At 33.0% G+C, this 15,000-nt stretch overlaps 1 protein-coding gene across 3 annotated transcripts in view; it reads left to right on the top strand.

Moving 5' to 3' along the window:
* Positions 1-15,000, top strand: part of pcsk5b (proprotein convertase subtilisin/kexin type 5b) — a 77,579-nt gene that overhangs the window by 34,584 nt on the left and 27,995 nt on the right. Inside the window, exons 16-21 of one of the 3 annotated variants that reach the window (XM_067395279.1) lie at positions 1,604-1,797; positions 1,905-1,989; positions 4,085-4,188; positions 8,255-8,393; positions 8,486-8,601; positions 10,652-14,874. In XM_067395279.1, the coding sequence (XP_067251380.1) occupies positions 1,604-1,797; positions 1,905-1,989; positions 4,085-4,188; positions 8,255-8,393; positions 8,486-8,601; positions 10,652-10,758 (745 nt within the window). In that variant the 3' untranslated portion in view covers positions 10,759-14,874. Of the gene's footprint in view, positions 1-1,603; positions 1,798-1,904; positions 1,990-4,084; positions 4,189-8,254; positions 8,394-8,485; positions 8,602-10,642; positions 14,875-15,000 lie in introns of those variants that run through there. The other 2 variants (XM_067395278.1, XM_067395277.1) reach the window with 2 other exon arrangements.

The raw sequence follows: 15,000 nt of genomic DNA, 5'->3' as shown, positions 1-15,000 counted from the left end.
AAATAATGACGTTATTCAACAATTTCTAGTGATGGGCGATTTCAAAACACTGCTTCATGAAGCTTTGAAGCTTTACCAATCTTTTGTTTCAAATCAGTGGTTTCGGGGCGTGTATCAAACTGCCAAAGTCACATACCCCAGTGGTGAACCATTGATATTTCGAAAAACGTATGACACAACGAAACCTCATTTACTGAAATCACGTGACTTTGGCAGTTTGATACACGCTCCAAACCACTGATTTGAAACAAAAGATTTGTAAAGCTTCAAAGCTGTTCCGAAGATGAACAAAGGTCTTATGGGTGTGGAACAACATGAGGGTGTGTAATTAATGACACAGTTTTCATTTTTGGTTGAACTAACCCTTTAAGAAATACTTGATTGGTGTGTTGTTGTTTTTTTGTTTGTTTGTTTTTGTCATTTAAACTAATTTTTACAGTGTTGCTTGGGTCAATGACATGACGACTTTCTGGATACATTATTAATAGAAACAAATATTAATAAATGGAGCAATTCCAAGAGGGTCCTCAGGCCCTAAAAAATGCTTCCCATATGGTATAACCAATGTGCAGACATATGCATAAAAAAAAAAAAAAAAAAAAACAGGAAACTGATCTTTTTATGAGATGGCACGATAGTTCTGGTTCAACTTGATATTTAGGAATTAATAATTCATGATATTTGTACAAAAAAAATGCTTTTTAACTTAAAAATATATATTATTTTGGGGTAAAATTACTTAAAATTTATTTACATGATTGAGATCTATTAAGACCTTTTTAGAGTCATTAAATTAAAAAATTTTGTGAAAAATATAATTTGCTTCCACAAAAATAGTAAGCAGCACAACTGTTATCAACATTGATAATAATGTTTCATGAACAGCAAATCAGCATATTGGAATGATTTCTGAATCGTGTAATGGGAGTAATAGCTGCTGAAAATTCAGCATCACTGGAATAAATTACATTTTAAACGATATTAAAATAGAAAACAGTTGAAATTATAATGATATTTTACATTATTTGATGAAAAATACACCAAAACCAGTAATAAATGCAGCCTTGCTGAGCATACAAGAATCCTACCCCTCAAACTTTTGAACACTAGTGTTTGAAGCACATTTCTAAGAACTTGGCACGTGTGTTTTGAACTAGGTTTTTCCTTTTCTCATGTAAACTCTTGATTGTCATTGACCCACTTGGCAAATTGATTTTTGTGAGCGATGCTGCTTTTTTATTATTTTTTATTATTGAAAATATTTTAACTTGGAGTCAAAAGAGTAATTAACCCCTATAAAAACACCAAAGCACATGCTGACAACATCTGTTCATCTGCGTGTCCCTGCTAACATCTCTCTATGTGTGTGCACGTGCCTTGATTACATTTATAGATTTTGTTTTCCCCGGCATCCCAAGTTCCACAAGCCGTGCTCACATCTGGAGCTGATGGCTTTCTCAGACCCTGACTTTTGCCTTTGTTTCCTGGTGAAAGTCTTTCCTCACGACTGCCAGATGTTGATTTTTCTGGTCTCATGTGGCTCTTCCTGTCTGTGTCTGTCTTTCTCCCTTTCTCTTTCCACCTCCGTCTGTCTGTCTCTTAGGACGTGTGTACCCGAGTGTCCGTCTGGGTTTTTCCGGGACGATAAGAAGCGCTGTAAGAAGTGCTCTCCGCTGTGTGAGTCTTGTGTCGGCAGCCGCAGCGATCAGTGTTCCACCTGCCGCCCAGGTCTGTACCTGGTGGAGGGAGCCAACAACTGCGTCAGCTCCTGTCCTGACGGCTTCTACCTGGACCTTGGCAAGTCCATTCACACGTCATCTCACTCCAGAAAACCTTATGGTACATGCTGATTGGCTGAAGATGAATTGATGAATTTGAGACCTTATGTGACACTTCTCCCGCAGAATCCACCATGTGCCGGAAATGCAGCGAGAACTGCAAAAAATGCACCTCGGCGAACATCTGCACAGAATGCCGAACTGGTCTCAGGTAATTCCCCACATTCGGCCTGTTGCACATACAATATTCCATCTTGTAGGTTTTTTTTTTCTTTTTTTTCTTTGGCCAAGATTTGGACTGAAATATAGTCGGAATCTTGGACTCCCATTATTACTGATATTTTCCTAGATCTACTATGAGAGCTGTTTAGGTAAAGCCACGCTGGCTAGATGCTAAATTATCACTGGAAACATCCTGTTACACATTGTCAGGCTCTTGAGTTCAGATGTATGTTGAAATACTGTCTCTAGAGAGCGATTTTACTTGGGCTTTTCCTTCTCCACTCTGACGTTAGATAAAGAGAGAGAGAGGTGGAAAAATAGAGAAAGAAAAGAAAAACGGGTCATGGCACAAAAACTGGCGTAATACGCAGCAGCTGTTCTGTGAATGGTTTTGAAATATTCTCTGAATATACGTAAAGGTTTTTCACCCACTCGTTTGGACTTTAATCCATCGTTGTTGATCTTTTCAGACATGTTTAGACTATAGTAGGTATGAAACAGGATTGCATCGCTAGAGTGCTGATGAGATGAATTTTTCTTCCCACCGTTTCTCTCAGTTTAAGGTTGCAATTACAGTCTTTTTAATTATTCATATGGCAAGTCATTAATTTTTTGGGAAAACTTTATTAGTCTACTGCAGTTGTTTAAGTTTAGACAATGAGCCTTCCCTCTGGGGAATAAAAAAAACTAGCACAATTTGATTAAAATTGTTATAAGAACTATAAGAATTTGTGTGTGTGTGTGTGTGTGTGTATATATAATATATGTGTATATATGTATGTGTATATATATGTATGTATATATAATAATATATAATATAATATAATATAATATAATATAATATAATATAATATAATATATATAAATTATTCAGACATTTTTTTATATATATTTTTACTAGAGGGTGCAGGACATTATGTATGAGGACAGGTATTTATTTACCCAAAAATTCTTCATTCAGTGGACTACCAGTAAAATTGATAAAAATTTGGAACCAAAATTTATTCAGACACTTTGACCTGACCATGTTTTGCTTAAGTGTTATCTGACATAATTAAGATAATTTTTTCTGACACAGTGTAACTCTGAGATCTTGTCATATTTTATTACCATTTTTTAAACTATAGTGAATAAATGTATTAATGAAAGAAATGTTCAAGGTGTCTGAATTCTGGTTTGTTTGAGTGTGTGTGTGTGTGTATATATATATATGTGTATGTGTATGTGTATGTGTATATATGTGTATATATATATATATATATATATATATATATAATATATAATGTATGTGTATGTGTATGTGTATGTGTATGTGTATGTGTATGTACTGTATATATACAGTACAGTCCAAAAGTTTGGAACCACTAAGATTTTTAATGTTTTTAAAAGAAGTTTCCTCTGCTCACCAAGGCTACATTTATTTAATTAAAAATACAGTAAAAAACAGTAATATTGTGAAATATTATTACAATTTAAAATAACTGTGTACTATTTAAATATATTTGACAAAGTAACTTATTCCTGTGATGCAAAGCTGAATTTTCAGCATCGTTACTCCAGTCTTCAGTGTCACATGATCCTTCAGAAATCATTCTAATATGCTGATTGTGATGTTTGTTTTTTATTTATTTTATTTATTTTACTCACAAATAGCAATTTCTACCAAATAAAATATTTTAGATCTTGTTTTCCAGGTCTAGAAATCACACTTTTAAAATTTCTGCATGTATTTTTTCCAGGCCCTTGGAATTCCTGGTTCTTAAATAGAAATGACAGGGAGTTAATTAAGTAAAATATGATCAGTTTTAATTATTATAAAGACACTATTATATAATAATATTCATTAACATTATATTTAGTTTACATATTATTTATATATTTAGTTTATATTATTTATAGTTTTATTATTTTTACTTGTAAATTAATTATCCTTCTCCCCTGATATGCTCTGGCGCCCCCTATGGAGGCGCACCTCACCTAAAAACACTAGTTTACTCCCTCTATACATTTTATACAGTGTTGTGTAATTCTCTTTCTTTCTGTCTCTCTCTCTTTCTTTGCTTTTGTCTGTCTTTTCCTGCTAGTCTACAGGGGAATAAGTGCCAGCTGAGCTGTGAACCTGGAACCTATTATAATGGGCACCGACGGGCATGTGAAAAGTGCCACCCGACTTGCGCCACCTGTGCAGGTAAACACTTTTAGGTTTACAATAGGATTTGATTACAGCCTTTCACTTCACAATCACAAGCAATTTATAAAATATAACTTTCCAGTAGGCTTTGTTTTCCATATACTGTTGGAGAGAACATTGATTGACTATTATATTTTTTTGAAATGCATATTATATGTCCCTTTTGGTTAGCAATTTTGCGTCCAAAAATGACGAGAGGCTATAATCATCATGGGCACAAAAAATGATGCACAGCATGAGGTCATTTTGAAGTTGTAGACTTAACAAGACTATGAAGTGCCTTCTGAGACCATTGCGTCTGTGCTGTTCTCTACAGTGTACAGAAATTGCAGCTAATTACTAAGGCTTTGCAGAACAACCAGTGCTTAGCTTCTGAATATAGTTCATCCAGCACAATTACTGTTGTTAGCTCTGATTCTGCACCAGATTTTAACAACAGTGTATATATACACATGTACACTTATGATGTTTATCACACTTCAAATTATCTTTAAGTCGTAATGGACCTTTAGAGTCGACTCTAAGTTTTATGGAAGCCCATATATCCCACATAAGAAAAAAAAAAATCATGCTTTGAAAAATCATAATTATGAAACAAAAAGTCAAAATTATGATACCAAGTCATACTTATGAAATGAAAAATTGACAGTCATAATTGAGTCAAGATTATGAGAATTATCAAGTAAAATTGACATAAATTGAAATTATGTGATTTTAAAAAGTCATAATTTTTTACTTTTTATCAATTATAATAATTTAGACTTATTTCATAAATGAGTTTTCATGTCAGTTGTGGCTTTTTATTTAGTATGTAATTTTTACTAATATCATAGTCATTAGATTTTGTCATAATTTTTTTAGTGTTGTCACAGTACCAAAATTTCAGTATTCAGTACCAATACCAGTAAAATTTCACAAATCTTGGTACCAATTTCGGTACCATAGCAAAAACTGTTGAATTAAATACTTTAAAAAAATGTCCCGTCCGTTGGTTATCACTGTCAGTCATCACAGGTTCCGTTTCAACCGCACATTTAGACATGGTTGTCAATCCAGAAACTTTGCAGTGTACTTAGTATTAAAACCTAAACTTGTATTCAGCTTTTGAATGGGTAGTAAATGGAAAGCAAGAGAAGAACATCTCTTTATAATCACCAAGGCTCTCAATCTCTAAAGTGCAAGCTCACTGAATACTACACTCTCCAAAAACAGTCCCATTATAATAAATTGTACAATGAATCTCTTATTTACATCACGTTTATGCTTTGTTGGCTATAACGAAAGGATTTGTGAGCGTGCGGCTCTTGTTGTGACAGACCATTGCGTTCACACGCTCAACAAATATGATTGTGTTTGGCTACAATGCTTAACACTTGTAAAACGCGCTGTAAATAGAAACCTTTGACGCTCACACAAACATGAGTAAGAGAAAGCTTGGTCTGTCGGTACTGAATATACCTGGGGCCCGTTTCAGAAAGGAGGTTAACTGAAAACTCTTGAGTATGTTAACCCTGAAATGAGGGAAACTCTGGGTTTTCTGTTTCAGAAAGGGAGGTATGTCAAACCCGAGAAAGCAGGGTAAGTCAAGCCTGTTTCTGAAAGAGAGGTAACTTATACTCAGAGTCAATTACCATGGTAACTTACTCTGTGAACCTAACCTGGTCAGGAGCAGGTTTTCTTTGGTAAACCCAGAGTTTCCTTTGGTCTCCTCCCCTTTTTTAAAGTGCAAGTGATGCTTAAATAGTTCACTCATTCATTCACACTGCAAAAATGAGTATTTGTCATCCTATTTCAAGTACAAATATCTAAAAATTCTTAAATCAAGATGGATTTTCTATATAAGAAAATGATATAAGATACTTATAAAAAACTTGTCTTGTTTTCTGGGGCATCTAAATTAAGTGCATTTTACTTAAGTAAAATGATCAACTTTATTTTAGTACACTTCCATAATGTACTTAAAGTGCTCTATTTCCGTGCACTTATTTTGTACTTAATATACTAAAAACTCTTCTTTAGTACTTCTTAATATAATCTTAAGAACATGTAAGTGTACTCAACTGTGCTATTTTGAGACACCATGAAATATGAACTAAAATGTGCTTTTAACATACTATCTCTGTATTAAAAATATGTATTTAGTTACCACTTGTAGTACACTTGAACCCATCTTTCAAACACTAATAGACATATTATATATTTCAAATATAAGATTAATATATAATGAATATATATACAAAATGTATTTATAATATATTGCCTACAACATTATGAATACATTTTGTATATAATTTATCATATATTATTTTTATATTTTAAATAATTCATAAGTGTATTTCCTATGTCTGATGAGTACATTTAAAGGTGTTTGAAAGGTGGGTTCAAGTGTACTACAAGTGGTAAATAAATATATATATTTTTAAAAACAGAGATATTATGTTAAAAGCACATTTCAGTTCAAATTCATGGTGTCGTCATGGTATAAGATTATATTAAGAAGTACTAAAGTACAGCTTTTAGTGGGCTATATTAAGTACAAAATAAGTGCACAGAAATAGAGCATTTTAAGTACATTATGGAAGTGTACTGTGTACTAAAATAAAGTGTATTTTACTGCACTTTTTTCACCTGGGGGAAAATGTACTTATAACTAGTACATAAGTAATATATTTGTAAGAAAATCAATGTCATTTAAACTTAGGATTACTATATAAAAGTCTACTAAGACTGAACTTATGTTAAAGCATTGAAAGGATACTTAACAAATACACTAATAAAACTCGTCTGTATATTTTTATTTCATTGCACTAAAAATCAATTTAAGTAGAAGTGGTATTTAGTATACTTTTCCAAGTGCAGTGAAGTACTACTGAAGTACAAATATACATTTAATTTGTGTATTTATAGTGTATAACTTAGCACCAAAATAAAGAATGTACTGCAAATGTACTTGCTTGTATTTAAGTATTTTTTTTATTGCACTAAAGTATACTTTTTTTTTCTCCTGGGTATTACTAAATGCACATTTACAGTAGCTCCACCCACCAATGTCAGACCAGGTTAAAACTGACACACATTCTTGTGGCTGCAGTGGTGTAGGCAGAAGTGTGTTGGGTGCGGAGATTTAACTTATGATGTGAATGGCTGGGTTCGAATCCGTATTTTCCCTTTCCCTCGCTATTTTCCCTATTCCCATCATGTATCACATCAGAAAGGCATTTATTTTCAGTAAAAATTAAGAAAATTTTCTAGAAGTGGAAGTAAATTTCCTAACGAGTAGTTAATAACGATAAAATAATTTACACTATTATTATTGCATCCTGCATTATTTATTTTTTTTCTTCTTTTTTTGCATGTGGGATACCATGAAAATAAATATTAGTTCAATAACTTACCATTCTTCAAGTTTCCACGTTTGATATTATAACAGTGATAAGAATTAAACTTGCATTGACTCAGAAGTATGTGGATGTCCTTTTGTCATGTGCTGTTGCCATGGTGAATCGTAATATCGGAGCTCCATTGATGATGGCTTTTCATAGTCGTGGTGCACGCACTTAACTCTGAGTCAACCTACTCAGAGTCGACTGAACTAACTGAATTCAGCTGTTCTGAAACTGAAAAGTCAGACTCAAGTCAAGTCAACTCAAAGTTCCAGTTTTAACTCAGAGTTGGTTGAACCTCCTTTCTGAAACGGGCCCCTGGAAATGCAGAAGTACGGCCACCTTTTTTTGGTTTGACAACCATAATGTCAGTGTTAACTTTATCTCATAATAATGACTCTTATAAAGTTTTAGGTCATAATTATGGTTTCCTAAAGCATGATTTATTTTCTTATGTGGCAGAAATGAGCCACATAATGCCTCAGAGAATCAGAGAATTGATTCTTTCTGATTAGTTTCCTCACAAATTATTTGAATTTTTGTTACTAATACACTATTGCCAAAGACCTTCCAGGCATTTTCAGAGGAAACCCTTTTAGAAAGAGCTTTTCTAAGTGTGTGTATTCCAAATTATTTGCAATCTGCTTTTTGGGGAACATGATGGTATTCTGCATTCACAGGAACTGGCATGGAAGCGTGTAATGAGTGCGCTCCGGGCTATTACTTTGAGGAGTGGCGTTGCGTCTCCAGCTGCAACATGGGATATTACTTAGCAGAACAAACGACAGACAATGGAGATGTCCAAAAGTCCTGTCAAAAGTCAGTATTTCACTGCTGAATGTGTCATCTGAGAAAGTGTTTACATTTAAAGCGGTAATGATGCGTTTGACACGTTGTGATTGTGCCTCCAGGTGTGATCCTACCTGCTACGCCTGCGCAGGACCGGGGGAGAGGAACTGTAGCACCTGCGTCAACGGCTATAACCTGGAAAATGGTGTGTGTGTCGTCAGCACCATCTGCAAAGATGGTGAGTACTGTAGATTTTGGCTAGCCTCTTCATTTTGTGTTTTCTGTCCTCTAGATTTTGATCTGAATCTTTTGTACAACAAAGTATTTTAGCTTTTGCATGGGGATAAATCATGGTTTGTTGATTTTGTTTTTCTGGTATTGCCTTTTTGGAAAGACATGTCCAGGTCACATTTCACCCCAAAATAAAAGAAAAATTAGATTTTGCAAACATATTTTGAGGGTGGGGATTTTAGCTTAGTACTGTGCGTGTGGATGTTTTTCAAAAAGTTACCAAGGCTGGATTTATTCTGTTTGTTGTTGTTTTTACAATAATAAAAATATATATTTTTAACAATAATAAAATTGTTTTAAAAAGTAATATTGTGAAATATTACAATTTAAAATAACATTTTTGTAATAACATATGAGTATATTTGAAAATGGAATTCATTCCTGTGACGGCAAAGCTGAATTTTCACTCCAGACTTCAGTCACATGATCCTTTAGAAATCATTCTAATATACTGATTTGCTGCTCAAGAAACATTTCTTATCATTATCAATTTTGAAAATTGTTGTGATTCCTAATATTTATATATATAATTGTTAGGATTCTTTTATGAATAGAATATTCAAAAGAACAGCATATTTTTTTTAAATATATGTATTTTTAATGTAAAAGGGTTTACTGTCAAATTTGAACAATATAATGCATCTTTGCTGAATGCATGAAGTATTAATTTCTTTCAAAAAAGAAATCTTACTGACCCCAAATTTTTGAAAAGTAGTTATTTCCCATGATTCTCAATATTTATTCTCAGTTTTGTAATGATTTATTTTAATTCATATTCGCAGTACAACAAATATCATTATGCATAAATACTTTACAATATAAAAATTAATACATTACACAAAAATGATTCATATAAATTACCAAATTATACATTTAAAATTGTTAGTGTATATATACACGTGTACACTTATGATGCTTATCACACTTCAAATTATCTTTAAGTCATAATGGACCTCTAGAGTCGACTCTAAGTTTTATGGAAGCCCATATATCCCACATAAGAAAAAAAAAATCATGCTTTGAAAAATCATAATTATGAAACAAAAAGTCAAAATTATGTGTTATAAGAAATAACTCAATCATAAGTCATACTTATGAGATGAAAAATTGACAATTCTCATAATCTTGACTCAATTATGACTGTCAAGTAAAATTGACATAAATTGAAATTATGTGATTTTAAAAAGTCTTAATTTTTTACTTTTTATCAATTATAATTATTTTGACTTATTTCATAAATTAGTTTTCATGTCAATTGTGGCTTTTTATTTAGTTATATCTATAGTTATATATATATATATATATATATATATATATATATATATATATATATATATATATATATATATATATATATATATATATATAATATAATATAATATAATATAATATAATATAATATAATATATTTATTTTTATTTATATCATTATGCATAAATACTTTACAATATAAAAATTAATACATTAAAAAAAAATTCATATAAATTACCAAATTATACATTTAAAATTGTTATAAGTTAACATACTTTTTTCTAAATTTTGAGGTGAAATATGTCCAGTTTCATGAAATGTGCCCAATATTTCAGGCCAAATATTTCTTGATGACCCAAGTGCATTTTGGGAACCTTGAGTTCAATATGGGCTACATTTTTACAGTGGACCATAATTTGGGCTTTTTCTAGCAAAGGAAAATAAAGTTACTCTGTCAACCTGTGACACTGTAAAAATGACTTTTTTGATCACTTTCTAAATGTGTGTTCTCCTTTTCTTCCCGATGATCTTTTCCTTCAAATCTTTTCATCCTGGATTCCAATCACACCTGGATATCCTTCTCCGTCCAACAATCAACTGGATTCTAAAAAATAAACCCAACAAAACGGCATTTGCCTGTCATCTATCGCCTTGCTACGATCTGCATCATTTCCTCTCCGCTGCCCAATCGCCTGCTGTCTTTCTGCTCCTCTCTCCTCTTCCTGCTCTCCGGAAAGCAAATGAAGAATCGTGGGCCGAGGGAAGTTTCTGTGTGCTAGTGAAAAAGAACAATCTGTGCCAGAGGAAAGTTCTACAGCAGCTGTGCTGTAGAACATGTTCTCTAAAGGGCTGAAGGAACTTTTCCGGCCCCACTTGCCGCTCACGTTCCGCTAATTTATATTCCAGTCGGGAACCTCGAATATGGGACTACATTGTGAGGTTTCTCGATGCCAGAACTACAACAAACCTACCTTTATCTCTGTGTGTCTGTGTGTATGTGTGCATGTGTGCGTGCGTGTGTCGACAGAAGCTGTCAGGGTGGTGCGACTGGGATCAGTAATAAACAGCAAATCATACATGTCAGTATTTTGTGACCAAAGCATGGATGCCAAATTTTTGTACCTTTTTCTTCATTTTGGGTCCAGAGAAGAATTTGGAGCGACATGCTGAGCGTTGAAGCGGCGGTTCTGTATTTTTCCACAAGTTTCACGCATTATGACAACAGTGATCAAAGCCAGTTTGTGCATATTCTGAATAAAGCGCACTCAGAGAACCTCTACAAGTTTCAGCAAGACCTCTGTGAGCAAAGGGACGACATAAACCATAGCACAGGTTCATCTGCTGACCTTCACGACTGCAGTAAAATCAATAGCTGCCTCTGGAGGTACGAGATACAAAAATAAGTACTTCCTGAAGCAATGAGTATTGTACTAACACTAACGACCTGCCATTTAGTCAAAGAAAAGCGTCGACATGAGATGAATGCCTTCATATCAGGTGGTCTCACTGTTCAGACATTCTTCACCTCAGGCTCAGATCTCTTATCTGTTTTTGTGTGCGTGCGTGTGTGCGTTTCATTATCGTTTCATAAGTGGAAAAATAGGTTTCGGGAAACCTAAACGTAACCACACCTGGTGTTAGTGTAGCCATGAAGAATCATTGACTGGGCTGAAGTACAGGTTTTAGTGGTGGTAGCTGAAATGAGGTTTAATTACCAGGCCATTCGTGATATACCTTTTTAATAAAATTAAATAAATCCCTATACATGCATTTTTGTATCTTGCCATTTCATGAAACGGCTCCTCAATATTAATCCTGAATAATTCATGTGAAACGAATAAGGAATTTTACAGCGTGTCTCCGGGTAGATCAGGGTCAACAACCTGACAAAATGAATTAAATCCGTTTAGTGAAGTGTTACAATGGTTTTATGTGTTGGGCCGTGCACCACAGTGTTTGTTTCAGACTCTCTCTCTGTGAAAATATTTATAGTTTATTGGTTCATCGTGCAAATGAAAAGTTAAATTGCTCCATTTTAATCAACTTTGAAATGGCCACCTAAAATAGTTCATTATTCCATGTCTTTATGAGAGTATTTTATTCACATAACTGGTGCTATTGACATAATGGAGTTGTTAGAGAAAGCTTTTTGAATTCACATTTGTGTCTTGGATTCGTTGGGTCCAACAAATATTTGTGAATTCAAATGGATTTTTAGTTTAGTTTTTTATTTTTATCATACTGGCCATATTTACAATATTGCAGTATCGTGGGAAAAGAAAACAAAATACTTGAGGGGAGTGTATTACATTTTAATAAAGGTCTGAAACGAGGTGAAATGTTTAGTTATACTAATAGTACTACACAACACAAATTAGACTTCTACATTCATTAAGGACATGTTTGACCAATCCACTTTTGCTCAATGTTAAGGGGATTTCTGTGTCTTTTATTTATGAATGATGTTGTTTAAGAAGACGTAGCCTTTTATTTATGAAAAAGATTTATAAATGGTCATAGTTCAAATGAGTTGTGTTTTGTGGATGGCATTGTCCAGCCACTTCATGCTAATTGTGTATTCATGACGCAAAAAAAAGTAGTATGGTTGTACGTTTTTTTTGCGAACTCAACACATGCAACGCTACATAACTAATGTTATATAGAGAATCAGTCTGTTCAAATGTGTTACATTTACTCTGTTCTGGCAATGTTTTTTTTCTTAATGTATATATGTATTTTTATCACTATTAACCTTAAAATATATTTTGCACCCACGTTCAATTGAAATAAGGGGGGAAACGGATGAGTTTTCTAAAATTATTTTATATTTCTGTTTTTAGCCAACTGCCATGAACAGCTAGTCTAGATGAAGATGTGTTTGTAGTCAGGGCCAAGAAAAAAAATGTTTTATCATGTAGAGAAGACTGGACGAAACGAATGGTTTACTGATCTTTTTATTAATGAACTTTAAAATAAAAACAAGACTCAGAGAGATGAAATGAGACTACTTTTGTTTGCTTATTTAAATGACATACTGCCTCAGATTACTGCTGGTGCTCTTCGATCATTTTTGACTGAAAAATTTTACATTCTATTTTTTTTTTTTTTTACTTAGTACGAAACATGTTAAAGGGAAACAATCATGGACATGATTTAAAAAGGTTAAATGGACCAGAAAAAATAAAACAAAAATATTCACACTTGTAAGTCAAAAATGACCGCATTGGAAATGAATAGGGAAACTAAATTCATCTAGTGGAAACGTTTGGTACTGCACCCAAAAAAAAAAAATCTTACTGAGAGCTCATTTTTTGTGATACATATACCCCGCAAATTTGGAACACAACTTTAGATTTATGGCTTTGATTTTCTCAGTTTTAGAGTAATGTTTTGGAACATGTTTTGAAAAAATGTATATTTCATATAAAAATTGAAAAGAATTTTTGTGCATTTTCCTAACAATATACTTAAACAGGGTATCTGCTAGGCATTGAAAAGCATTAAAAGTCATTCCTACTGGCATTAAATTTTTTTCTTTTAGATAGTTTTGAAGAAAAATAATACTACCAGTTTATATTGAATATAGCCTTCAACTTTGATTTGCTGTCGTAAAATATGTACATTGGTGATATACACACACGGAACCAGTTTGGTAATTGAGAGAAGCAGCGCATTCAGTTGAGGCTGTGCGCTCTGCCAGAGAACAAATAAAATTGATAATATTGCTTCTAACCTGACTGAGTTATCATTTTACGTGTACATATAACATTAGCCAAAATCATAGCAACTGTCTTTATCTTATGTGTATTGTGATTTTGTCAGACAACTTCTCGATTATAAATAAGGATTCAGCGCTGGTTTACCATGTCAGGGCTCGACACTAACGCTTTTCAATTAGTCCGGGATGAGTGGATTTTTTGAAGGGGCAAGTGAAAGAAAAATTTACTTGCCTGGCTGGACAAGGACCTGATTAAAACGTCAATACAAAAAAAAAAAAAAAAATGCGAGAATGATTTTATTACATTTAGTGTAAGTGGCGATCGATAGTGGATGATAACAGGCTGTATAATGTAGTGATAACAAGGTTGCGCTGTTGAGGCTTGTGCACCATCCCGAGGAAAAATGGAAACATGAGTGAAGCACAAACAAAAAGAAACTCAATTGAACATACTAAAAATTCAAAAAGTGGAGTTTTTATAACTTGATACGACCAAGAATGCTGTTTTCCTAAACAGGCTACCATCAAGATTAAAAACGTGACACTGATTTCATACAACAGTACATCCACCCTATCCGCCCTAAATAGAATTGAATATTAATAATGTTACATACTATTTAGGATGGATAGAATGTTCATTGAGATGCAGGCTCAGCCTTGTTTTCATTATTGAATGATTCAGCAATTTGAAGCATTTTGAGTCAAAGATTCAATGACCCATTCATAAACTGCCTCATTATTGAATGAATCAGTCATTGGAATGAATCGTTTAAATGAATGACTCACTTATTAAGAGGGTTCCTTTTTTAAAAGTATAATTTCCCCCACAAATCTATCACAAATATGCAGATTTAAATATGTCAAAGCTGCAAAATTCTGAAAGGATATTGCTTCAGAAATTTGAAATTTATATTTACGCCACAAAATGTATTTTATTTTTATTTTTTCAGATAAGCAACTGTTTTACTTGTACAAGTGAATGACAAGGCTTATTGTCGAGCCCTGTATGAAGTCTGAATGGGTCGTTTTTCAGTCACCATTTCATATAGTCTGACAACAAAAACAGAAAAATATATAGATGAAACAATTTTATTGGGAATTTGGCTATATTAAAATATATTATGTGAGCAAAAAGGGTAGCAACAGAGAAGCAAAGAAATAGCTGTGTGACATCATCTATCGACATTTAGCCACACACACACACACACACACACACACACACACACACACATATATATATATATATATTTATATATAATATAATTAAACAATTACAAAATTGGCATTAAAAAGGCATTAAAAAGCATTCAATTAGATTTGATGAAACCTACAGTTTAACCCTGTTAAACTTCTTTAACTTTAAGTTCACTTTTGCAT

Source organism: Chanodichthys erythropterus, chromosome 9 (genome assembly GCF_024489055.1).
Source record: "Chanodichthys erythropterus isolate Z2021 chromosome 9, ASM2448905v1, whole genome shotgun sequence".
Classification (NCBI taxonomy): domain Eukaryota; kingdom Metazoa; phylum Chordata; class Actinopteri; order Cypriniformes; family Xenocyprididae; genus Chanodichthys; species Chanodichthys erythropterus.
This window is presented reverse-complemented; position numbering and strand designations above follow the sequence as displayed.